The sequence below is a fragment of the Struthio camelus genome, chromosome 1, assembly GCF_040807025.1.
Source record: "Struthio camelus isolate bStrCam1 chromosome 1, bStrCam1.hap1, whole genome shotgun sequence".
Lineage (NCBI taxonomy): Eukaryota > Metazoa > Chordata > Aves > Struthioniformes > Struthionidae > Struthio > Struthio camelus.
Genome location: NC_090942.1, coordinates 200,812,819 through 200,836,787, shown reverse-complemented (window position 1 = coordinate 200,836,787; position 23,969 = coordinate 200,812,819). Strand labels below are relative to the sequence as shown.

General features: G+C 48.7%; 2 protein-coding genes across 3 annotated transcripts; one reads left to right on the top strand and one right to left on the bottom strand.

Moving 5' to 3' along the window:
* The first annotated feature begins 937 nt into the window (after nucleotides 1–937).
* Nucleotides 938–5,900, top strand: GTF3A (general transcription factor IIIA). The gene is made up of 9 exons (XM_068930179.1): nucleotides 938–1,120; nucleotides 1,225–1,325; nucleotides 1,846–1,942; nucleotides 2,118–2,206; nucleotides 3,140–3,213; nucleotides 4,516–4,599; nucleotides 4,980–5,209; nucleotides 5,291–5,350; nucleotides 5,609–5,900. Exons 1-9 carry the CDS (start codon nucleotides 953–955, stop codon nucleotides 5,768–5,770), a joined length of 1,065 nt encoding a protein of 354 aa, XP_068786280.1. The 5' UTR covers nucleotides 938–952; the 3' UTR covers nucleotides 5,771–5,900.
* MTIF3 (mitochondrial translational initiation factor 3) lies at nucleotides 5,826–16,824 on the bottom strand. Of its 2 annotated transcripts, none has more exons than XM_068930180.1 (4): nucleotides 16,669–16,824; nucleotides 8,886–10,039; nucleotides 7,457–7,602; nucleotides 5,826–6,097 (listed from the first exon to the last, which is right to left on the bottom strand). In XM_068930180.1, the coding sequence occupies exons 2-4, from the start codon at nucleotides 9,349–9,351 to the stop codon at nucleotides 5,885–5,887; spliced, it is 825 nt and encodes a 274-aa protein (XP_068786281.1). In that variant the 5' UTR covers nucleotides 9,352–10,039; nucleotides 16,669–16,824; the 3' UTR covers nucleotides 5,826–5,884. The 2 variants fall into 2 exon arrangements, with proteins under 2 accessions (XP_068786281.1, XP_068786282.1); XM_068930181.1 differs by having other exon boundaries at nucleotides 8,886–9,361; nucleotides 16,669–16,767.
* Between the last annotated feature and the right edge of the window lie 7,145 nt (nucleotides 16,825–23,969).

The following is a 23,969-nucleotide window of genomic DNA, read 5'->3' as shown; positions in this document are numbered from 1 at the left end:
ACTTCCGGGACTGCAAGATGTTTTGAGTGTAAAACCTTTTGCTTCTCTATCAAGGACATAACCTGTATCTTTTGCAGTCTCGAATAAGCAAGTTTTATTTCCTCTCATCTCACCTTTGAAGACTTAAGGAAAACAAAACTGGTCTGGTAATTAAAGGAAGAAACGTTTTTTGTTTTGCCTTGTCTTGTTGTGTTTTGCACGTGCTTTGCCGCTTCTGTATCTCTCCGGATCTTGCGGACACTGTCACCCTCGCTACCGAGCGCGCGTACGATCCGTACGCCTTCGGGAACGAACGCGCCGCCTCCGGGCGACCGGAGCGACCAGACCGCCCCTGAGCCCCGCAGAAAACCAGCGGCCGCACAGGGCGAGCCGGCACGGCGACACGGCTCTCAAACACCCGGCTGTCTAACGCCCTCCGAGGAAACCCTGCCAACACCCCTCGCCTCCCCTGCGCCACTGAGGGGGCCGCCGGGCTGTGGGGGAGACGCCGCCGCCGCCACCCGAGGGGCTGGCTGCCCCCGGGCCTTCACGCCTTCGCCGGCACCAGCGGGCCTGAAGCGCCATGTCGCTTCAACAGCCACAGCCCAGACCTCCACCTCTGCCTCGCGGCAGCGTCACTGCGCCCCAGCGCACACTGGCTCGACTAATTGCTTCAGCAGTTAACACTGTGGATTGGAAAAGGCGAAGGAAACGATCCGCTAAGGACGGGCACGGCACTGACAGAGGAGCCGGGTCTCGAACCCGCAGCCCTCCCGCTCCCTGCCGCCTCCCTCCACCCCCCCCCCACCCGGCGCCTCGCCGTGCCCCCCCCCCAGACCGCGCATGCGCGGAGCCGCTCCTTCCGGGCGCGCCACCGCCGGCTTTTCCGGGGTGGGCGCGCTGCTGGGCGGGTGGCGGGAGGGGGCAGCGCCGCCCGCCGCCGCCGCCGCCGGCCGTCACGTGCCGCTGCCGCATGGCCGGGGAGCGGGCGGCGGCGGCGGGAGCGCGCGCGTCCCCGCCCGGCGGCGGCGGCGGGAGCGCGCTGCCCGCCCGGCCCTTCATCTGCTCCTTCCCGGAGTGCGACGCCACCTTCAGCAAGGCCTGGCGGCTGGACGCGCACCTCTGCCGGCACACGGGCGCGGTGAGGCGGCCCTGCGAGCGCCGCGGGGGGCTCCTCGCCTCCAAACAAACCTCTGTCGTTTATTTATCTATTTGCTTATTTGTTGTTTTTTTTTTCCCCCTCAGAGGCCGTATGTGTGCCATTATGAAGGCTGCGGTAAAGGTTTCACTCGGGATTTCCACCGCACGCGACACTTTCTTACGCACACGGGTGAAAAGCCGTTCGAGTAAGGCCAGCTCCCTGTCAGCCCTTCGCACGCGTTGCCCTTCGCTTGCCCTCGCGGAAGCAAAGGGGAGTGAGAACCCAAAACGCAGAAAGTCCAGGTCGCACCGAGCCTGCTGGCACTGCTTTGGTGTCCGCAGTGCTGCCGTAAGGGTTTGCACGCAGGTTGAGACTTGGGGAATCCTCTTCGTTTAAAACCTCAGACCTGGCAGTGACCCATAACAGATGCTTAAAGAAAAGGGCAAAGCTCTCCCTACAATACAAAATTAGAAGAAGGGCAGTTATCTCATGTTACTTAATAGCTGCATGTCACGGACTGTGCTCTGACACGTTTCCTGTGGTAGCTTCTGGTAGTAACTTAACTTCTGGCTTTTCTTATCTTTAAACCAGTTTTTTTTTTTTTTTAATTGAGTTGTAAGTTTTGGTTATTCTTCATGCAGTTCTCTTTCCAATAATTTATGTATCTGCTTAGGAAACAAATTACTGTTTGAGAGTGATAATAAGAAACTACAGTTTATTTGCAGGTGCATAGCTGATGGATGCAATCAGAAATTTGGAACAAAATCAAACTTAAAGAAGCATGTTGAACGCAAGCATGAGAATCAACAGAAGCAATACGTGGTGAGTAATTACCTTTAATACTGTAAAATGAAGGCTAAACAAGCTCCTCTTCGTTTATCTAGTGAAATTATTATGCAGTATTTGTATGAGTGCAAACGCTGTGGATTTGGAATTCAAAAAAAGACACGTGCGTTCCCTTTTTTGGCCTCTAATGATAACTTAATTTCCTAAACAGTGCGACTTTGAAGGCTGTAACAAGTCTTTTAGGAAACATCAACAACTTAAAGTTCATCAGTGCCAACACACCAATGAACCTCTCTTCAAGTAGGTGGATAATTTTAATAATGAACTTCAGCTATTTCATTTAAATACTGAATGATGAAAACATGTGCCCTCTCCTAACCTTTTTGTTGAGGTGGCATTTAAAACTTGAAGCAAACTTACATGAATTTGTAGACATGGTTGCCAGTACGTTTATTGTACTGTTGCTCATTAGTCTGTTCTGAGCAACAGTCTTGATACACTGTAACTTCAGAGTTCCAGGCATTTTCTTAGGATTTATTACAGGCTCACAAGGCAAAAAAAAAAAAAAAACCCAAAACAAAAAAAACACCCCAGCTTTCATAAAAGCTTGCACAGTATTGAAATACACAATTGGTTGCGTTCTCCAGCAAAAAGCAGGGCTTAGCTAACACTGACATGAGCAGTGGTTTAGAAAGAGGTGAGTGAGGCACCGATGGACTAAATCTGTCTGAGAAGCTGTGCATTGCAACTCCATTGTTACCATGACAGTAAAGATCGGATGAGAGCAACGTTAATCTTCTGTACCTTGTAGACGAACTTTCCACGAGTGTTGCACTTAAGTGAAGTGTCTAGCAACCTAGCCTAGTATGGCTAGTAACATGGTAATTCTTTGCTTTCAGTGCTCTATCACTTTTTTATGTTTGTAGACCCTACTGCGTAGGGAGGGTGCAAGGCCTGATTTATTTAGCTAAAGCTTACAGCTAAAGCTGTATACAGCTTGTATGCTGTACACATAGGAAACTTATTATAGTTGTAAGTTGTCAGGGGGCTCAGACTCCTCTTTTTGAAACATATTATGAAGTTTACTCTTACAAGAACAGGAAGCAGAACAGATCTCTGGACAAGGGGAAACTTGGGTTATTTTGCCCATTTTAATATTGTGCTGGACTTAATGAAGAAAAAAACGTGGAAACAATGACGAAAAAAAATTAAACCAATGTACTTAATACCTAGATGTAATCATGAAGGATGTGGAAAGCACTTTACTACTCCAAGTAGACTAAAGCGGCATGAGAAGATACATGAAGGTAATATTTTCTTTTTTTTCTTCAGTTATATTCCAGCTAAGCAAAAATGACTTCTTCCAGTGTGGATAGCATGCAGGGGTGTATAACAGCGGTGAAGGTAGTCTTGAGTCTCATGATCCCGACAGACAAAACAAGAATACCTGCTTAGATTAGTCAGCGGCAATACAGTTGTAGGGCAATGCAGCATTTCAGCAGGCTGAACACATCTCAAGACCCCTTTGAGTTGTATTTTTCTCTCCTAATACACTTTCCTATCAATAACTCATCTTCTGGAGAGACGATGGGATAATGGTTAAGGCCCTAGGCTAGGCCTCCAGAGATTAGCATCAGTTGCCAGACAGCCTTCCTGTAGAGCCTTGAGCAAACCGTGCAGGCTTGAATTTTTAAAGTTACTGATGTACCTACGTGAAAGTGGAGTTGATGGAAGGTGGGCACATAGGTGTTTGAGGTAATCCTGAAAAGAATGGATAGCAGCGTAGCAGCCCTCTTGACAGCTAACTTGCTTTTCAGCACGAGAAAAAGTTATGGGACTAGGAAGAGTATCTGAAAAGCTGTGACTGGTACTGTGTCTGGGTTCCTTTCTTAAGATAGGGAGTTGTTCATAGTTCTTTGACCTTTCCTGTCCTGGTATTCAAATAGTACTGGCTTTCCTTGTTTCATTCAAAAGCCATCCTGACTGTCTGATAGAATGGTAAAGTGTAGACTCAGAAGTATCACTGCATTGCATCAAGTTCCTACCTTGTTAATATGTAATACAACTATTTGTATAGAAATAATAAAAAATATCACATTGGTCTCGTATATTTGAGTGAAAGGATGTATGTAGGTGGTGAGGATGAGAAAGTAGTTTTACTGAAGGCAAGGTGAGGTAGTTTCCTAAAATCATTTAGGTTGGAAAGGACCTCTGAAGGTCATATGGTCCAACACCCTGCCCAAAGCAGGGTCAGTTAAGAACAGGTTGCTCAGGGCTGTATTCAGTCAAGTTTTTAAGTTCTGCAGGGATAGGGATTCCACAGTTTCTTTGGACAAAGTACACCACTGTTTGTCCAGCCTCGTTATAGAAGATTTCTTCCTTATGCCTATTATGAGTTTCCCATGTTCCAGTTTGGTCCATTGTCTCTTGTCATATTACCGTTTCTCTTGTCATATTACGGTGTGAGAGGATATAAGGAGCACTCATCTTTAATTTTCAAACACTGAAAGTGTTGAATAACCATTACAGCCTCGAATTCAGCCATGTGAAACTGGACTCAGTTTGTCAAAGCCTTTGAGATTGTAAGCATCTGTCATGTCTCTTAACAGGCTATGCGTGCAAGAAAGAAAACTGCTCATTTACAGGAAAAACTTGGACAGAGCTTCTAAAACATAATAAAGAAAGTCATACAGGTAAACACTAAATGCTTTAGTAAACAGAATTTACTTAACTTATGATGTAGTATTGTCTTACGAATAGGAAACCAAATGCTAATTTCAAAAGGGGTCCTTGCTGAACTCCTTTCCTCAACTTGTGATTACATCTAGACAAACTTGGTTTCCAGCACCTAGTAGGTAAAATTGTTGCCATTCTGGGTATACTTTTAACTTGTGAAAATGCTACTCAGTATACTATGTGGGTGATTCACACTGCATTGTTCTGTTCCTAATTTTTGAATTCCCTGCAGTTCATGGGAATTCTAGCTTTGCTTTAGAGAACCGCTACGGTTTGATTCTGAACTCCTTTGCAAAACCATTAACTTACGCTCTGTCTATCTCTCTTTTCTGTGCAGAGCCAATAGTTTGTGGCGAGTGTCACAAAAGTTTTAAACGCAAAGATTACCTCAAGCAGCATCAAAAAACACATGCTGTGGAGAGGGAAGTTTGCCGATGCCCAAGAGAAGGATGTGGGAGAACTTACACAACTATATTTAATCTTCAAAGCCATATTCTCTCTTTCCATGAAGAGAAAAAGCCATTCTCTTGTGATTATCCTGGCTGTGGAAAAGTGTTTGCAATGAAGGTATGTATTTTTACAGAGCCTTAACCTGAATCACATGATCTGAAAGGATAAACCTAACTCTTTCTTCTTTGCAACTTGCAGCAGAGCCTAGCAAGGCACACCATTGTACATGACCCGGAGAAGAGAAAGCTGAACCTAAAAGTAAGCCATGTGCTAGAGGAAATCCTCTTAACCATTTCCTGTCACTTCACAGAGGAAGATACGTGTTAAGTGTTTTAAAATTTTACTTCAAACTGGAAAACAAGCCAGCTATCTATTTAATTTGGGGGGACCTTAATTTCTGAAACTACTTTAAATAGTAAAGTGCAGGCATTTTCAATGATATCCCCCCCAACATATATGAGTAGTCTTTGCTCCACAGATATGTTATGTTGTTAATACTGGATTTATTTCTGCCAGACAAAGCGTTCTCGTCCTAAGAGGAGCTTAGCCTCTCGTCTGAGTGGGTACATTCCTCCTAAAACACAGCCAGGAAATGCTGCAATTCTGACAGAAAGCAAGACAATGGATAAACCTATGGAAAATGAAATACCAGCTGTTGAAATTCTGACTCTGCAGTAAAGGTTAATCGAGACACCTTTTTTATGGAATGACCAGTGCAGAGCTTGACAAGAGCTTAAGTATATAGTTTTTTTTAATTAACAAGTTAATATTGTTTACACCTCTTCATTAAAATCATGGATAGAACTCACTTGATTTTGGAGCTTCATTCTCATCTGTCTTTGTTATACTGTTTTTTTGTTTTTCCAACTTCTGATGTGTTTTCAGCTCTTTTTCAGACATGTGTCTCAAAACACAGGTACTCACTCCTTCTTTAATAGCTTTTGGCTTGGAAAGATAAGTGGCTTTCTCGGACACAGTCTCCAAAATCTGATCAAAAAGCATAAACTGAAAGAAGGAGAAAAAAAAAATAGAGCTAGATGCACAAACACAGGCAGAAAAATATTTCAAGCTGCTCTGTAATGACATGCTCTCCTCCCTGTGACTCAGTTATCACGTAAAGCCATCTAGCTGCTAGTCCTGGTTTGAGCATTTCAACTTGTCCTAACAATTTGTTCTTTACTTGTAACTAGGGGTAGAAAAGCAATTAAGCCTTTTCTGAACTTTTAGGCTTATTTCCTGATTCATTCTGTTTGCTGTATACAGACTTCAGCAAAAGTGCTTGCAACCCTGCATCCCACTCCTCACCTTTTCTCAGTAGAATCAGTCATATTATTAATGGTCTCTTGCCCTTTGAATGGGAAGTATTGTTCTAAATTTAGCAGAAAGTGAATAGGATTGAGCTGTCTGAACCAGTGCGTCCACAGAACAAGCTGACTTGTCAATGCATTATTTATTTTAATTATGAAATTAAGGGAAACCTAAATGTGGACTGTAGCATATGTTCTACTCCCTCCCATATCCAGTTCTTCCTCCTCCCCTTTCCTTGTAGATTCAGCTTTTTACAGAAAAGTTTTAGTCCCTTCATATGAAGTGACACTACAAATCTGTTCCAGCAATTTAGTAGAATCAAGGACAATTAATTCACTGCAACAAAAACACATTAAAGGAATTTTTTTTTTAATTTAATATTACCCTATGCAGTGAATTTTTAGAAGTAGACGTTTGTGTAGGTGACAATGAAGACAAATCTCAAGGCCATGCAAACTACCTTAGCTGGTAAGCAGCCACCACCTCCCCAACATCTGTATAGATATGTGCACTCTGACAGTCTTGGAATACAGTATTTTGGCAGCTTTCAACAAAGCAGTGGAAAACTAACCTATGCCACTGTTGCACAGATGTGTTTTCCAGAAGAACAGTTAGGTTATTAAAATAATCCAAGTAAAACAGCAGAATGTTTTTTAAACTTTACTGGTAAACTTTTAAAACCATTTTTTACTGGTTTTAAAACCAGTATTTCTCAGCGAGTGAGCTGGCTTAACACATAGATGGCAGAGTTCCATCAGCCCAGTTAATAAGCTGGTGCAGCAAATGGACAGGAACTGCTTAGACTTTGCTGTCAAAGCCGATAGTTGTAACTGCGTTCTTAAACGATCACGTTACTCAGATTGTCTCTCTGAGACTGCTTTTCCAGAACTGCTTCAGCTAGGGCAACTATTACTTTCCCTGGTCCTAGACCTTCTGTCATTTTAGCAATGAGTGACATATTCAAAGAAGAAAGCAGTACTGTCTGGGGAAAGCTAACACAGGTACACCTATTTAATGCACTTGACTGGTCGGTCCAGTTCTCAGGAGTCCACTTACCATGTCTGTATTGCTATCTTTTGTTTGTCGGATGGTAACTTTAACGTGGTATTTCTTCTCAATCCACTGTGCTATTTGTTTAGTCTTGGTTTCGAGGTCGTTCTTGGCAATAGTTGAAGAAAAGGATAACTCCTTCTGAACCAGCGCTGTTTAAAACACAACTAAAACAGTGTTGGCTTAACATCTGACAAACTTTTATTAGTTGCTCTTTTTCAATAGCTTATGGTGCTTTGCCTACTTACCTCCCTTTCTCCGTGCTACCTTCTCATACATAGAGCACCCCAACCTCATTGAGTCAGCATGCATCACTCTTGCCTTAGAAGGTGGCTAACTGGCATCTTGCAGTCATGGCCACAACGGAAAACCTGACTGTGTGTTTGGGGTGCAGAGGGAGAGCCCTCCAGGGTTGGAAGGCTTAAAGTATTTTTATTTTAATTGTGGATTTGTTCATACCACCCATAACGTAGGCCTAACAAAGATAAACAGATAAAAGCATCCTTGTGGATCTGGGCATAAGACTTAGTGTATGAATTCTAAATTTTGCACATAACGTAGCTAAATAGGAAAGCTTTAAAATTAGATCTCTCAGGCACATCTTCGAGAACAGTGAAATGCTCTGTTCAGCTGGAAATAAGATGCCTCATAGTATGTTTGAACAAGCTATGGTGTCCCCCTCTGTTAAAGGTTCTCTGAAGTAGTTAATATGTGAATAATCTTTTTGTAGGTTCTTGAACAGAAAAACTACCACAGTAGCTCTCTTCTAAAATCAGAACTCTAGGCAAAGCACAGATACCTTATTCAGCCTGAGGATAAGAAAAGAGGATACAAGGTTGGATGCCTTTTCTAAATCTTCCTTGCCAAACTTTCAATTTGTTAAACCACTGGAGCAGAGTGATTTAAGAAATGAAACTGAAAAGTTTTTAATATTGAAGAAGTTGTTCTCCTATGCTATGAAAGAATAGGCCTCTTCAGAACATTATAAATGAGCAGCTGTCAAGGGCTCCAGACTTTCTCTGCCTAGCACTGGGCTGTTTCCTGAATGCTGGTGACAACATAAAATTTTGGGGATCTGGTGCATAGAGTTCGTTAAAACTGCCTGTTTTTTATGCCTTAATAAAAGAACAGAAACTCACTGGGTCGCATGGAACCAGAATCTAGTTATATTCTCTTAAATAAAAATAGATTAAAAAAAACACAACAGCAGATGCCAAAAGAGTAAATCCTGAGAAAGCAAAAGAAGGCTTCTGTGTAGAAGACTAGACTAATCCAAAATTTTATTTTCACCACTGCAAATCCTTAATAGCATAGACTGCAATGACATTGCTTTGGATTTACACAAATACAAGTAAGAGGATTTAATCTGCTGAAACCACTTTTAATACAGCATTTTTCAAAGTGCTCAGTGTTATGATATTAACAATGCACGTACCTGTTTTTGGACTTGCTTTTTTCTTCTCTGCACGTTTAAGCTGCTCTTCATGAATCTGCTTCCCGGTCATTAGTCTGTATACAGGAGGTTCTGCATTCTCACGAAGCAGAACTAGCTTCAGGTCATGTTGATCCATAAGTTTGAGTGCCTCTGCTCGGTGCATATTTCCTAAGCTCTCTCCGTTCTGGTTGATTACATGCAAAATCCGATATGGAATTCTCCTCCCAACGCTTCCAAACGCTGCTTTTCTTTTTGGTTCTCTATCAGTTTTTTCAGCTGTACAAAATGGTTTAGTAAGTCCAAACACAGTAGTCTTTCTGGGGTCAGGCACCACCATGGAGGACTGAGAGAAGCCTCTCTTTTGGAGGGTTTGTGCTAAGAGAGTGCCATAGAATCTTTTTGTGAATCTGTTCTCATTTCTGGTTGCTTGACGTAAAAGTTTCATCAGACAAAAAAAGGTAGTCATCCTGAAGGAGCTGGGAAGACGAAAAAGGAAGTTACCTCTATCAGTTGATTTCTTCTAGCCACGATTATTACAAAGACTTGACTCCAGTACAGAGAAGTCCAATCCTTAAAACTACTCTTGCAATTATTTTCCAAAGATATGTACTGTAAGTATACGGACTGAGCGGTCATCAGTAATTTTACAATAGCAAAGAGAGGGTTTAACCCAGAGAGACAATCTGGCAGTAGAACAAAATTTATGAAGAGTTGATGTTATCTTCAATAGTTTAAAATCTGAGCCTGAACTCCATCAGAGAATCCAAAACTTCTGGTTCATTTCTTCTCATAAGAGTATCTTCTCTGACACAGCTCGTGTGTATACAGAGATTAACCAGTGGGTAAGAGAGGGGGATTTGTTGTCAAATAAAAAGGCATGTCACGCCTCTGAAGTCACATATACTTTGTGAAAACATCTGGACTGAAACTGTAACGCTAGTACTTTCTTCCTGTTTCTGGTACTCTTCTTTGGAAAGTGTTTCGCTCAGCTGCACTGACTTCGACCGACCGTAGCGACGGGGGGAAGGAAGCCTACGCAGCGTCTGCCAGCAGCCACCCCAAAGGCCACAGTCTGACTCTGCGATGCTTTGTAAGGTTTTAGAGTTTCGAAGCCATGCAGAGTAAGAGCCCCAAAGCAAAACCTTTGCCTTGGTCTTAAAATATGACAAAGTAAGTGTTATTGTGCTTGAAAATACTTTTTATCTTGCATAGCTTGCATGCAACTTGCTTCTCATAGCACTGACCCCAAATAGTTTTCTTTTTCTCAAACTACAAGTTTCCCAAACACCATTTCATGTAAGTAATCCAGCTACTTGGTTTCATATGGATTATGCACCAATGCTATTTCAGTAACCAAAAAAAAAAGTTTCTGCTCTCTCTACATGCAAAGAAATTCCAGATTCAGCCACGCTTCAGAGCTAAAGTAATGCCTTAATTTTAAACCTATTTTATCAGAAATTTAAAATAGTTTTTTCAAATTTTCAAACATGAAATTAAGAAGCATAATCTTATTTACAATAAACTGATTTTTTTCCAGTTTTCAAAACTATGTAGATTTCTTACACACAATGCATGCAACTACAAATCATTGTCTGGAAATTGCTATTTATTGTAGACGTTTCACCAAAACCATCTGGTAAAAACACTGATTTTGATTATTTTTCTTCTGTTAGAATGTCGCTGAAAAAAAGCTTGCAGAAAGAAGAGAAAAATATAAGCATAGGTAAGACTTTTCTGCAATATTTGGAATGAAAAACAAGCAACAGAGTTATATGCCTAAAACCCCCCCACTTGCAAATTAAAATTTAAATAAATTGTTATACAGGAAGCTACCTGGCACAGTGGTCATGAAGCTATATAATTCCCAAACAGGCCTGGAAATGCACTGGGTGCCTGATATTTGAAGACCAAGGGAACTGATCTTTGAGATATTTTTTCCTCCATTAGCATTTTTTCCCTATTCCTCTCTGCTTCATGGAATTCGCCTGGCAGTTCTGGTGCTCCTGACCGTTATTCTTACTTGCTTCGAGACCCCCAAAATACCTCTTCTTTCACAGGTGCAAGAACTTTACAAATAAAGAGCAAACTGAGGAGTATTATCTGCAGCTTTGGTATCCCATGTTTAAAAGGCAGCAAGTACAGAGAAAGGTGAAGATGACAGAGGAAACTGAGAGCGTATCTTACCACGTGAGTTGGCAAGAGTGTTATTTTTTTGCTTAGGAAGGAATATGAGTGCGTTCTACAAATATATACATACATACATATATGACTGTAAATATGTATACATGTACATATATATAATATGTAAATATATGCGGGGAAGGTGCAAACAATCAGGAAGCAGAAGGAACTATTTATAATTAAAAGCAAAGTTGGCACAGGAACAAGTGAACTAGCCTCCCTGTGAATAAGCTTAGTCTGGAAACAGGCAAATTCTGGAGTCTGGGACAGGCTTCCAATTCTAACAAGAGGGACAAAGCCAGTGCAAAGTACTTTAAGACAGCGCTGAATTAGTCCACCGATAGGACTGTCTGACTTGGCTATGTGCTCTAGCAGGACCCTGAACTCAACCAGCCACAAGAGCACAGAAGAGAAATACCAGGATATTCATGCTAGAGCCTAAAAAGCAGCTGGTGGAGCTGGAGTCCCTTCCTGCCGTGGGTCCTGCTTCTGCTGCGTCCCGGACCAGAACCAGGGCCCTGGGAAACAGCCTTTTCTCTACCGTGGTGACTTCCTTACAGCTGAACTTAGCAACCATTGCCAAAATGCCAGAATCTTTGCACATCATCAGCATAGCCAAATAAAAGCTGAGAAGTCCTTATTTTTAATATGGTTTCATAACCCAGCTGCAGCTAGCAGAGACCATAATCCAGGCAGGACTTTGGTATCTCATAACATACTGTCATCAAATTTATCTTACATTCATATGAACCCGGCCTTGGTCTTTCTCAGTTACTGACTACTTAAACTCAGTTAACAGTATCACAGCAGTGGAATAGTAGTGTATTTTAAAGTGACGTTACTCATCCTCTGCCAAACGTGCATTTTCACTTTTATCCTCCTTCGTTATTTGTTCCTCTTTAGATCTACTAAATCCTGCCTCCGTTGGCCTTTTTTTTTTCTTTCCAGACACCTTTTATGGGATGCTTTTTCTTCACATAACTTGCTATGGAAGTGTATTTTGCTTTGTGCATTTCTATGGCTGTCGCGGCCCGTAGGCTAGCTAGGAAAGGCGTCTGGGGCAGGCGTTGCAGGGGTGAGGCAGGCCGCAGGTGTGTGGAGAGCTGCAGGAGCAGGGCCGTCCTGCTGCGCGGGAAGCGCTCCGGCGGCTACAGCTCCGCGCGTGCCTTACAAGACGTTTTGCGCCTTGTATGTGCAGCTAGCGTGTATGTTCCCATGCGTGCATCATGTATTCCCATGCCAAAAAGACGCTATTTTAATTGCGTGTGTGAATAGGGGGGGGGAGTGCATGCGGGTGTGACTGTGTGGGTGTGCACCTGTGACCTGACGTGTGTATGCCTGTAAACCCACGCGTGTTTGGCCGAGTGACCTGGGGGTGGGGGTGAGGGAGGCTGTGACTGTGTGTGGCCACGAGACCTGCACGCGTGTGTGTGCGTGGGCGGGTGTGTGACCATGCGTGTGGCTGTGTGACCGGGTGTGCATGTGTAGGCGTGGCCATGTGTGTACGGGGGGGTGACCATGTGTGCGTTATGTGTGGGAGGGGTGACTGTGTGTGCAATTACATGACCGGGGGGGTGTGCGTGGGGAGAGGAGGCTGACTGTGCATGCGTGTGCATGTGACCACACGTGTGAGTACATGACTGTGCAGGGGGAGGGCTGACTGTGTGTGTGCACACGTGTGTGCACACACGCACGCCTGTCTGACCTGGTACGGCCATGTGGGTAGGGGAGGGTGGCTGTGTGACCTGGAGGGTGTGGGGGGAGGTGACTCTGTTTGTGTGTGTGAGGGTCTGTGGCTGTGTGTGTATGAGGGGGTAACAATGTGTGTGGGGGTGTGCGCCGTGGGAGTGACTCTGTGTGTATGTCTGTATGGCAGGGGGTGAGTGTGTGTGACCCTGCGTGCGCCTGTGCGACCTGGGGCGTGTGTGTGTGCGTGGTGGGGGTGACGGTATGTGCGTGTGCGTGCGTGGCAGGAGGGGGTGAGTGTGTGTGACCCTGCGTGCGCCTGTGCGACCCGGGGCGTGTGTGTGTGCGTGGTGGGGGTGACGGTGTGTGTGTGTGTGTGTGTGTGTGTGTGGCAGGGGGTGAGCGTGTGTGACCCTGCGTGCGGCTGTGCGACCTGGGCGTGTGTGCGTGCGTGGTGGGGGTGACGGTGTGTGTGTGCGTGTGTGGCAGGGGGTGAGCGTGTGTGACCCTGCGTGCGGCTGTGCGACCCGGGGTGTGTGTGCGTGCGTGGTGGGGGTGACGGTGTGTGTGTGCGTGTGTGGCAGGGGGTGAGCGTGTGTGACCCTGCGTGCGGCTGTGCGACCTGGGCGTGTGTGCGTGCGTGGTGGGGGTGACGGTGTGTGTGTGTGGCAGGGGGTGAGCGTGTGTGACCCTGCGTGCGGCTGTGCGACCCGGGGTGTGTGTGCGTGCGTGGTGGGGGTGACGGTGTGTGTGTGCGTGTGTGGCAGGGGGTGAGCGTGTGTGACCCTGCGTGCGGCTGTGCGACCTGGGGCGTGTGTGTGTGCATGGTGGGGGTGACGGTGTGTGCGTGTGTGGCAGGGGGTGAGCGTGTGTGACCCTGCGTGCGGCTGTGCGACCTGGGGCATGTGTGTGTGCGTGGTGGGGGTGACGGTGTGTGCGTGTGTGGCAGGGGGTGAGCGTGTGTGACCCTGCGTGCGCCTGTGCGACCTGGGCGTGTGTGCGTGCGTGGTGGGGGTGACGGTGTGTGTGTGCGTGTGTGGCAGGGGGTGAGCGTGTGTGACCCTGCGTGCGGCTGTGCGACCCGGGGCGTGTGTGCGTGCGTGGTGGGGGTGACGGTGTGTGTGTGCGTGTGTGGCAGGGGGTGAGCGTGTGTGACCCTGCGTGCGGCTGTGCGACCTGGGCGTGTGTGCGTGCGTGGTGGGGGTGACGGTGTGTGTGTGTGGCAGGGGGTGAGCGTGTGTGACCCTGCGTGCGGCTGTGCGACCCGGGGTGTGTGTGCGTGCGTGGTGGGGGTGACGGTGTGTGTGTGCGTGTGTGGCAGGGGGTGAGCGTGTGTGACCCTGCGTGCGGCTGTGCGACCTGGGGCGTGTGTGTGTGCATGGTGGGGGTGACGGTGTGTGCGTGTGTGGCAGGGGGTGAGCGTGTGTGACCCTGCGTGCGGCTGTGCGACCTGGGGCATGTGTGTGTGCGTGGTGGGGGTGACGGTGTGTGCGTGTGTGGCAGGGGGTGAGCGTGTGTGACCCTGCGTGCGGCTGTGCGACCTGGGCGTGTGTGCGTGCGTGGTGGGGGTGACGGTGTGTGTGTGCGTGTGTGGCAGGGGGTGAGCGTGTGTGACCCTGCGTGCGCCTGTGCGACCCGGGGCGTGTGTGCGTGCGTGGTGGGGGTGACGGTGTGTGTGTGCGTGTGTGGCAGGGGGTGAGCGTGTGTGACCCTGCGTGCGGCTGTGCGACCTGGGCGTGTGTGCGTGCGTGGTGGGGGTGACGGTGTGTGCGTGTGTGGCAGGGGGTGAGCGTGTGTGACCCTGCGTGCGGCTGTGCGACCTGGGCGTGTGTGCGTGCGTGGTGGGGGTGACGGTGTGTGCGTGTGTGGCAGGGGGTGAGCGTGTGTGACCCTGCGTGCGGCTGTGCGACCTGGGCGTGTGTGCGTGCGTGGTGGGGGTGACGGTGTGTGCGTGTGTGGCAGGGGGTGAGCGTGTGTGACCCTGCGTGCGGCTGTGCGACCTGGGGCGTGTGTGTGTGCGTGGTGGGGGTGACGGTGTGTGCGTGTGTGGCAGGGGGTGAGTGTGTGTGACCCTGCGTGCGGCTGTGCGACCTGGAGTGCGTGCGCGTGCGTGGTGGGGGTGACGGTGTGTGTGTGCGTGTGTGGCAGGGGGTGAGTGTGTGTGACCCTGCGTGCGGCTGTGCGACCTGGGCGTGTGTGTGTGCGTGTGTGGCAGGGGGTGAGTGTGTGTGACCCTGCGTGCGGCTGTGCGACCTGAGGCATGTGTGCGTGCGTGGTGGGGGTGACGGTGTGTGTGTGCGTGTGTGGCAGGGGGTGAGCGTGTGTGACCCTGCGTGCGCCTGTGCGACCCGGGGCGTGTGTGCGTGCGTGGTGGGGGTGACGGTGTGTGTGTGCGTGTGTGGCAGGGGGTGAGCGTGTGTGACCCTGCGTGCGGCTGTGCGACCTGGGCGTGTGTGCGTGCGTGGTGGGGGTGACGGTGTGTGTGTGTGGCAGGGGGTGAGCGTGTGTGACCCTGCGTGCGGCTGTGCGACCCGGGGTGTGTGTGCGTGCGTGGTGGGGGTGACGGTGTGTGTGTGCGTGTGTGGCAGGGGGTGAGCGTGTGTGACCCTGCGTGCGGCTGTGCGACCTGGGGCGTGTGTGTGTGCATGGTGGGGGTGACGGTGTGTGCGTGTGTGGCAGGGGGTGAGCGTGTGTGACCCTGCGTGCGGCTGTGCGACCTGGGGCATGTGTGTGTGCGTGGTGGGGGTGACGGTGTGTGCGTGTGTGGCAGGGGGTGAGCGTGTGTGACCCTGCGTGCGGCTGTGCGACCTGGGCGTGTGTGCGTGCGTGGTGGGGGTGACGGTGTGTGTGTGCGTGTGTGGCAGGGGGTGAGCGTGTGTGACCCTGCGTGCGCCTGTGCGACCCGGGGCGTGTGTGCGTGCGTGGTGGGGGTGACGGTGTGTGTGTGCGTGTGTGGCAGGGGGTGAGCGTGTGTGACCCTGCGTGCGGCTGTGCGACCTGGGCGTGTGTGCGTGCGTGGTGGGGGTGACGGTGTGTGCGTGTGTGGCAGGGGGTGAGCGTGTGTGACCCTGCGTGCGGCTGTGCGACCTGGGCGTGTGTGCGTGCGTGGTGGGGGTGACGGTGTGTGCGTGTGTGGCAGGGGGTGAGCGTGTGTGACCCTGCGTGCGGCTGTGCGACCTGGGGCGTGTGTGTGTGCGTGGTGGGGGTGACGGTGTGTGCGTGTGTGGCAGGGGGTGAGTGTGTGTGACCCTGCGTGCGGCTGTGCGACCTGGAGTGCGTGCGCGTGCGTGGTGGGGGTGACGGTGTGTGTGTGCGTGTGTGGCAGGGGGTGAGTGTGTGTGACCCTGCGTGCGGCTGTGCGACCTGGGCGTGTGTGTGTGCGTGGTGGGGGTGACGGTGTGTGCGTGTGTGGCAGGGGGTGAGCGTGTGTGACCCTGCGTGCGCCTGTGCGACCTGGGGCATGTGTGTGTGCGTGGTGGGGGTGACGGTGTGTGTGTGCGTGCGTGGCAGGAGGGGGTGAGCGTGTGTGACCCTGCGTGCGCCTGTGCGACCTGGGGCATGTGTGCGTGCGTGGTGGGGGTGACGGTGTGTGCGTGTGTGGCAGGGGGTGAGCGTGTGTGACCCTGCGTGCGGCTGTGCGACCTGGAGTGCGTGCGCGTGCGTGGCTGTGTGTAACCGCGGGCGGGGTGACTCCCGACACTGCGTGACCTGCTGTGGGTCCGGTGTGCCCCCGTGAGCACAGGCGGCCCCGCGCCTGGCGGCGCCCCCCTGAGCGCGGCCCGTTTGGGCCTCCGCGGCCGCCCCGGGCCCGGCCCGCCCGCCCGCCGCCCCGCCCGCCCCCTCCCGCTGCCGCTGCCGCTGCCGCTGCCCGCCCGGGCGGGCCCGGCCCGAGGCGGCGGCGCGGGGCCGCTCTTACCTGCCGGCTCGGCCGCCACCGGCCGGGCTGAGCCAGGGCCCCAGCGGCGCCGGAGCAGCCGAGCGAGCGGCCCGGGCGCCCGCAAAGGCGGAGCCTCCGCTGCCTCCGCCACCTCCCCTTCCTCCTCCTCCTCCTCCTCCTGCCCCTCCCCTTCCTCCTCCTGCTCGCCTTCCTCCTCCTCCTCTTCCTCCTCCCCCCCCCCGCTGCGGGTGCGCCTCTGCCAGCATCTGCGCGTGCGCCTGCATCCCTCTGTGTGTGTGCGTGTGTGCGCGTGTGTATCCCGGTGCATGTGTATCCCTGTGTGTGTGTGTGTGTCTGTCCTGGTCCTGGTGTGTCTGCCCTGGTGCGTGTGTATCGTGGTGCATGTGTATCCCTGTATGTGTGTGTATTCCAGTGTGTGTGTATCGCTGTCTGTCTCTATCCAGGTGCATGTGTTGTATCCCTCTGTGTGTGTGTGTGTGTGTGTGTGTGTGTCCCTGTGAGTCTATCCTGCTGCGTGTGTATCCCTGTGTGTGTATCGTGGTGCATGTGTATCCCAGTATGTGTGCGTGTGTATCCCAGTGTGTGCGTTTTTGTGTGTCTTCCGGGGTGTGTGTAGCGCTGTGTATGTGTGTATCCTGGTGCATGTGTATCCCTGTGTGTGTGGTATGTGTATCCTGGTGCATGTGTATCCTTGTGTGTGTGTGTGATCCGTGCGTCCATGTGTTTGTGGGCGCATGGGTTTCTCAAGGTGTGCGGATGTGCTCACAGCTCCGTGCAGGTGTGTCTGTGCACACCCGTTCCTGCCTGTGAGTCATTACCTCCAGGCGACTGCGTGTGCGCATGTGTGTGCGTGCGTATACTGTGTGGCTGTGCATCTCTGTCTGCACGTGTGTGTGTGTCTGCATGCCCGTCTGCTCATATGCCTGTTTCTGCTTGCATCTGTGCTGTGTGCACCCTATCTGTGTATGCATTTCTGCACGTGAGGATGGCAGTTTGCAGGAGCGTTGAGTTTTCTGTCCCGTTGTGGATGCGTGTACTTGTCCTTGTAGCGTGCACTGCTCTGCGCGTGTTTGGTCGTGGTGTTTTTCCGGGTGTGCCAGCCTGGAGTCGTGCCTTTACGCATATTCTCTTCCTTGGGTGCCCGTGTGCTGGCTGTTGCACACGCCTGTCGCGAGCATGTGCCCAAGCGCCTGTCTCACGCGGCTGGCAGTACACCACACTGTGCCTCCAGCTGTGAGGCTGTGCGCCTGCCGGTGCGGCTGTGAGTTGAGGGGTGTGTGCGCTAGCGGTGCGTGCCAGGAGGGCTGTGGCGGAGCCAGGGGGGTGTTTGCGGTTGCGAGCCGTGTCAGTGGTGCAGCGTGTGTGTGCGTGCACGTTGTGCGTGTGGCATGGTAAGGATGTGTCTGTAGGGGTCAGTAGTGTGTGTGGCTACGTGAGTCAGTCGGAAAGCTTGGTGTGTGTGTCCGCTAGCAGAATTTGGATTTGTTACGTTGTCTGCTAGGCTGCTCTGCTTTAGGTTGTCAGGATCCGTCTTCCGGTTTGGAGGGAGAAAACACGGCTTTTGGAAGTGGAAGCCGATACGCTCGTGCAGACCCGAGGTCCCCGGGCCCTGAGTAAAACACGCAGTAGCCTGAGAGTCTGCTCTTGTCCTCTTGTGGCGGTGGTGGGGCCGCACGTGTCCCTCCAGGACCTGCGTTGCTTGCGTTTCTTGAGGGCTGCTGCCTGGCTGGAGCTGGGAACCGCGCTCTGTTGGTGCGAAATGAGTCCTTGGAAAGCAGCTAGGAGGGAGGCCTGGTCCGTTGTCCTTTCTACTTTACCCAAAAACAAACAAACAAAAATCCAGAACTTTTTTAGTTTATTTGCTTTGGCCCACAACTAAGTGACGCCTCTTCCTCCCTCCTCCTTCCCGCCCAGGAAGAGGAAACGTCACATAGGTCTGAGCTGCCTCTTTTTAGTCTGAAAGCTTTCTGCCCATAACTCTGTTCGGAGAACAGTTTGATTCCACATGCAGGTCGTTCTGGTATAGTCACTTTGGTACACACAGGCAAAAAAGTCAGCCAGTCATTTCCGTGTGTTACTCCTCTTCAGAGAAGCTGTAATACGGTAGTTCTGTGCAAAACCAGAAACCTTGGCTAAATCAGTTCGCGATCTGAAATTCATTCATATCACCTCACTCTCTCCTTGCCTGCAGGAATCAATATGGAAAACTGCCATTAATAGGATTAGCCAAGTAGATGGCGAATTGTGTTTACAGCCTGGCTGAGAACTGTAGGCTCACCTGGTCTATGCAAATAGAGCCTGGGTTTTTTTTTTTTTCCATCCTGCCCTTTTGTTCAGTTCCCTCAGGCTTTATGCTTTTACAGTTTGAAGCTCCCTGGGAACAGGGATGGCCTTCTAGTACATCAGTGGAGTGCCTAACATAACGGGATCTCCGCTTGATGCTCTTAACACACAAATTACTGAAATTCTGCTAGGATCCCGTTGTTGATATTCCATCATAAGAAAAGGGAGAGACAAAAATATTTGTTACAGCTTTCTTCGTGGTCTGGAAATCAAGTGTGGAATTTGAATAACCAGGAAGAAAAGTTTTGGCAGAGGTGAATCCTGGAAAGATTTTATTGTCAGCCTAAGAATCTGCGGTCTGTGTTAGAGCGGAGCTTTTTGAAGGCGTAGCTTGCGGTCGGTTACCATTGCCGCTCTGAGAACCTCTCTTGTCTTACCTGTAAGACAGACAATTTTCGGTGGTGTTAGTGGGAGCAATAAAGCTAACGATCCTCTTTGCTGTGATAAAAACTACCTGCGTGAAAGCAGAACTTGTATTCCTTCTCTCTACCCTTTATTTAATTCCGTTAAGTTTAAACTTTAAGCTTGTTTTACTTGGTACCTTTCTCATTAAATGTAGTGTGCCAAGAAATAGTGCAGCCTTCCCATGCTGTTAGTTCCCAATTAACTCGATCTTTCTGGGGATTCGTTGTGCTCCTTTTCCTCATCCTTGTCTCTTGTCTGTACACTGCGATTGTCTAGGGGTTGTGTTTCTCTGCCGTGCCTGTCACGGGGGGAGTCCAACCTTAATTACTTAAACGACGCTACTGTAATAAATGTATTTAATGATAGCTTTATCCCTTCTATTTTGTCTGATGCACATCATCCTCTGCCAGTCCAGCCCACCTCGACAGTATTCTCAGTCATTTGTTTGTTCTTTTCTTCCTAAATCTGTATCTGACTTCTTTTTCATTTGACACAGCTTCACAAGCTGGTTAGCAAAGTCGCTGTTTTCACTTTATAATTTTTTATGCCACCTCAAGGCCTATTCTGCCAGGCCCCACGCCAAACGGTAGATAATTCGTTTCACAAAGACTTTAAAGTGTGGATATATGAGAAGGAGAAAGGGTGGTGGAAAGAGAGATCTCCATGTTTGCTTGTGGAGGCTTCCTCCACATTTGTACCCCATTTCTGGGGGACCGAGGGTGTGATTGTCCCCTGCGGATGCTGGAAACTGGTTCCAGTCCTCTGTGCTGGGTGAAGGGTGTTTTGGGTGGATCTCCTGCTGACCCGCTGCTCTGTTCTGCAGGCAGCCAGCTGTTTAGTAGAGGTGGGAATGCCCCTCGCTGGATGATAAAGGGCTCACCTGGAGCCCCGAGGCTCTGGTATCTGCTTCCTTTGAAACTCCATCATTCTTTTTATGGGAGGAAGAAGTGAACTGTTGAAAAGCCATCTGCAAGGAGCTTGTGCCTGGTGGCTCTGGGTGGAGGAGGGTCTCTGTTTGTCCCACAGCAAACATCCTGCTCCTTTCTGAACTGGAGCTCTAGTTCTTAATATTTAGTCCAGAAATTTCAAGTGCCAAATAAGATTATCGGGAATTTACTGTTGACATTGTTGGTTTTATGCAACACCAGGGAGTCTTGGTCATGGGCCAATGCTGGCAGGTGGGACAGCAATCGCTCCAAAGTCATACTACTAAATCCGTGTTTAGTCTCCTGCACAGCTACTGTGTGGAGGACCTGCTTACCCTGTGCACCTCTGTTTTCCTCACCTGTAAGACTGTATAGTTCCTTCCTTTGGAGGCCATTTGGGCAGGGGAGCTTTGGGGAAGCCTTGGAGAGAAGCTCTTCTGCCATTGCCCCTGCTCTGTAGCACCAACTGGTGTATTTTGCCTCCGCTTTCCTGCCACGCTATAACCAGGACCACGCGGTCGTGCAGTCCCCCGATTCAGAGGGGGACTGTGGCTGCCCCGTGTGCTCCTTAGTATTCATTTTCCTGTTGGTGTTTATAAAAGACTTTCTCAGATTACTGAGATGAAAAACTCTCTTGTGCTGAGCTGAGCGCTGCCATATGTCACAGAAAGCTTCAGAGCAAACAGATATTTGAAGGATACAGAAGTCTGGGGTAGGTAGTGGGTGCAGGTTCCTGGATTCTGCAGTAGCTTGTTTACTCCTTTTTCAAACGCCACCTTTTGAAAGTTGCTTAATGCGCACATTTCTCTATTTTTATTTTGACAAGTGGCAGCAAAAAATGAGAGCAAAACCGGTAACTCTATTGGGTGCTAAACAATCACTGCTAACTGAGCCCCTGCACAGAATGCAAGAATCCAGCTGAAATGGCCCAACCTTTGTTCGGTTTCTGAAATCGGCCTCTGTTGTATGAATTAAAACAAATCTTTTGAGGATGCACGCTCTGCCTTTACGTTGCGTAGACTGATTTACTGAATCCCAGCAAAGAACTGATTTTGCTCCCTGAAAAGCAAGGCAAACTGAATATATTAAAATGTTAATCATAAAGCAAGGCTGTGGGTCCCTGCGGTGAGTTACAATTAAAGTTAAAACTTCCCAGTGTAGAAAGTTTTTTGAAAGTCTAGTTTTACATCTTGACTGTAGGGAGAGGAGTTTCCACTGTACATCCAAGACATTGTTCTGCAGCCTTTGCAAGTTGCTGGGTTCAGCTGCGAAGATTTTAAAAGCTGCTTTTGTTGGCAGCCTAGGACACATCCGTGACCTTATTAAAGTGGAAGTGAAAGCTCTCGCTCTCTCTCTCGCTCTCTCTCTCTCTCTCTTTTTTTTTTTTTTTTTGCAACAGTAAATCTACTAATTTTACAGTCAGTTGAACAGCAATAGATTAATTTGTTTAAAGTCTGCATTCACAAAGAAAACGTGAACTTCGCTGCCTTGAATACCCGAAACTACAGTGAGATATTTAAAGGGTAGAAACTATTACAACTTGCCCTCGAATGGTCCCGGCAGTTCCCTGTCACCTGCTTCTCAGCACAGGTGCTGACCTCCCCGTCTATTCTGTCCCTCCCGACAGCCTCGCAGCCCGGCCGAGCCTTTGTGTGCCACAGAGAAGGCTTTCCCAATGGCCCGGCCAGTTTTCTTCAGCAACCACAGGAAGCAGAATAAAGAAAAGGTTAAGGGCCACCGCAAGGGTCAGAATGGGTTAAATTTTGTTAACATCAGAGGTTATAGCTTTTAACAAGAGCATGAAGGAAACTTATTCGAAGATGCAATTTGTTTCTTCTTTGTCAAGCATTATTTTTTCTTACTCCATTGATAGTGACAGCTTAACAAAGTTTTTATATGCCAGGGTTTTCATCCTTTAGAGGATAAAGAACTGTGATGCAAAAAAGAGATGCAGGTGGAAGACTTTATAAAGCCTCTATGATTTTCAAATTGAGGGTTGAAAGTAAGCTCCCTGCTTGGCTAAGTCAAAAATAATTTGTAAATGTAAAAAAAATATGCGTTAGGGACAGAGGAGGTGCTTTCTTTTTTTCTTTCTGCAAAGTAACTTGCCAAGAGCAGTGTTTCATTGGAAGCATTACAATCAGACTGCTTTGTAGGTATTTTTTCCCAAGGTGATCTTGTTTTCTTTTTCATCCACCACTAAAGATGATCGGAGCCAAACACCCTTAACAGTCATGATCATCTCCCTTCAACATTTTTTAGTGTATAGCACATGATACTAGTTCTTCGACTTTTTCCCCCCAGTTCAGTAAAGAAGCACAAACTACAAAATGCTCTCCATGGATAGCTCCACCAAGAAGTTCTCATTCAGCTTCTTGAAATGCAAAGATTAGGAAACATTTTAAATCTTTCTGAAAACTATTCAATTAAAAATGTTCAGTAGGATTTCTCATATGTCTATACAGAATAGCCTATCTTCTGCCAATCTTTTCTTCAAAATTAATCCATAAGAGTACAGTGGTTTTGTGCCTTATTCTAATGCAAAATAAAGAACTGAGATTTGAAAATAGAATTTAATTAAATCTAATAGGAATTCATCAGGGCAAACACAGATTTTACCCTTTTTTTTCATGCTTTCCTAAAGAAAAAAGCTCATGTGGTCATTTTGTCTGCATGTCCATCAGTCTTTCTGCACAGTCTCTCAGTACAGTTTCATTCTCGTTGACGCTTCAGCCCAATTTGGCAGAGAGATAGTGTGCTCAGAGATACCGCATATTTATATTAACTGGATATATTTATATATTCCTACAAGCTTTGTGAAAATCAGTTATTAAATAGAGGAGACACCCTTAAATTTATGGTTCCTTCAGGCAAAAGAGTTCAGCCAGTTGACCAGGTGGTGCACGTGTATGGGCTGCCCAGTTGCCACATACATATTATCAGATCAGGTGCAGTGCGTGCTGCATTTTGCCAAGCCAGCTGGCCGAAGGGACGTGCAGGGGATGGGAAAGGATGAAGGAGTACTGCAGTGAAGGAAAGGATGTAGATGGGAAAAGGTGCTGTTGGACAGCACCTATTGAGGACACGGGAGAGACAGAGGGGACATGGTGACGGGGGGCTTTGATGCTGTGTGAGGAGTCTGTTGAAGGAGACAAAGGACGGCGGGGGTGATTGTGGGGGAACTAAGAGGCAATGCAAAGCTTGACGAACCAAGTGCTATTTACTTCACTGCTCATAGGAAAATCTTTGTTTAAAGTAGAAATTTCGTCTGATTTGGGGTGTCATTGTGATCTGTGTGACCAAGGCCTGAAACTTCAGATTAACTTGCTTTTGTATTAATTCAGATTTTTCCAGGATTCACAGCTGCTTACCTGAAAGCTGATTTTGCTCTCTGGAGGCTGGATTACTCCTTTGAGAAGTGTATAATCAGTTTGACACTTCTGGGATGAATCTCTTTGAAATCAGTTAGCGTGCACTGTCTTGTTAGTGTAGACTAAATTCTTCTCTAAGGTACAGCTAGAAAACTGGGAGACTGTGTTCAGCTCGCAGAAACGTGTATTTGTACTGGCACGACTCCAGCCAAAGGTGCTTGAGTCCAGCCTGGGGCTGGAGTTGCGAGGCACGTTGTAGAGACAGATAGATATA

Bases quoted from the DNA above. Each gene is read 5' to 3' on its own strand.
- GTF3A (XM_068930179.1), top strand. From the start codon at position 953: ATGGCCGGGGAGCGGGCGGCGGCGGCGGGAGCGCGCGCGTCCCCGCCC. The intron at 1,943-2,117 runs GTGAGTAATTAC...TTTCCTAAACAG, and splicing joins ATCAACAGAAGCAATACGTG to TGCGACTTTGAAGGCTGTAA. The intron at 5,351-5,608 runs GTAAGCCATGTG...TATTTCTGCCAG, and splicing joins AGAGAAAGCTGAACCTAAAA to ACAAAGCGTTCTCGTCCTAA.
- MTIF3 (XM_068930180.1), bottom strand. From the start codon at position 9,351: ATGACTACCTTTTTTTGTCTGATGAAACTTTTACGTCAAGCAACCAGA. The intron at 7,603-8,885 runs GTACGTGCATTG...TGTTTTAAACAG, and splicing joins AAAAGCAAGTCCAAAAACAG to CGCTGGTTCAGAAGGAGTTA. The intron at 6,098-7,456 runs GTAAGTGGACTC...TCCTTCTTTCAG, and splicing joins AAGATAGCAATACAGACATG to TTTATGCTTTTTGATCAGAT.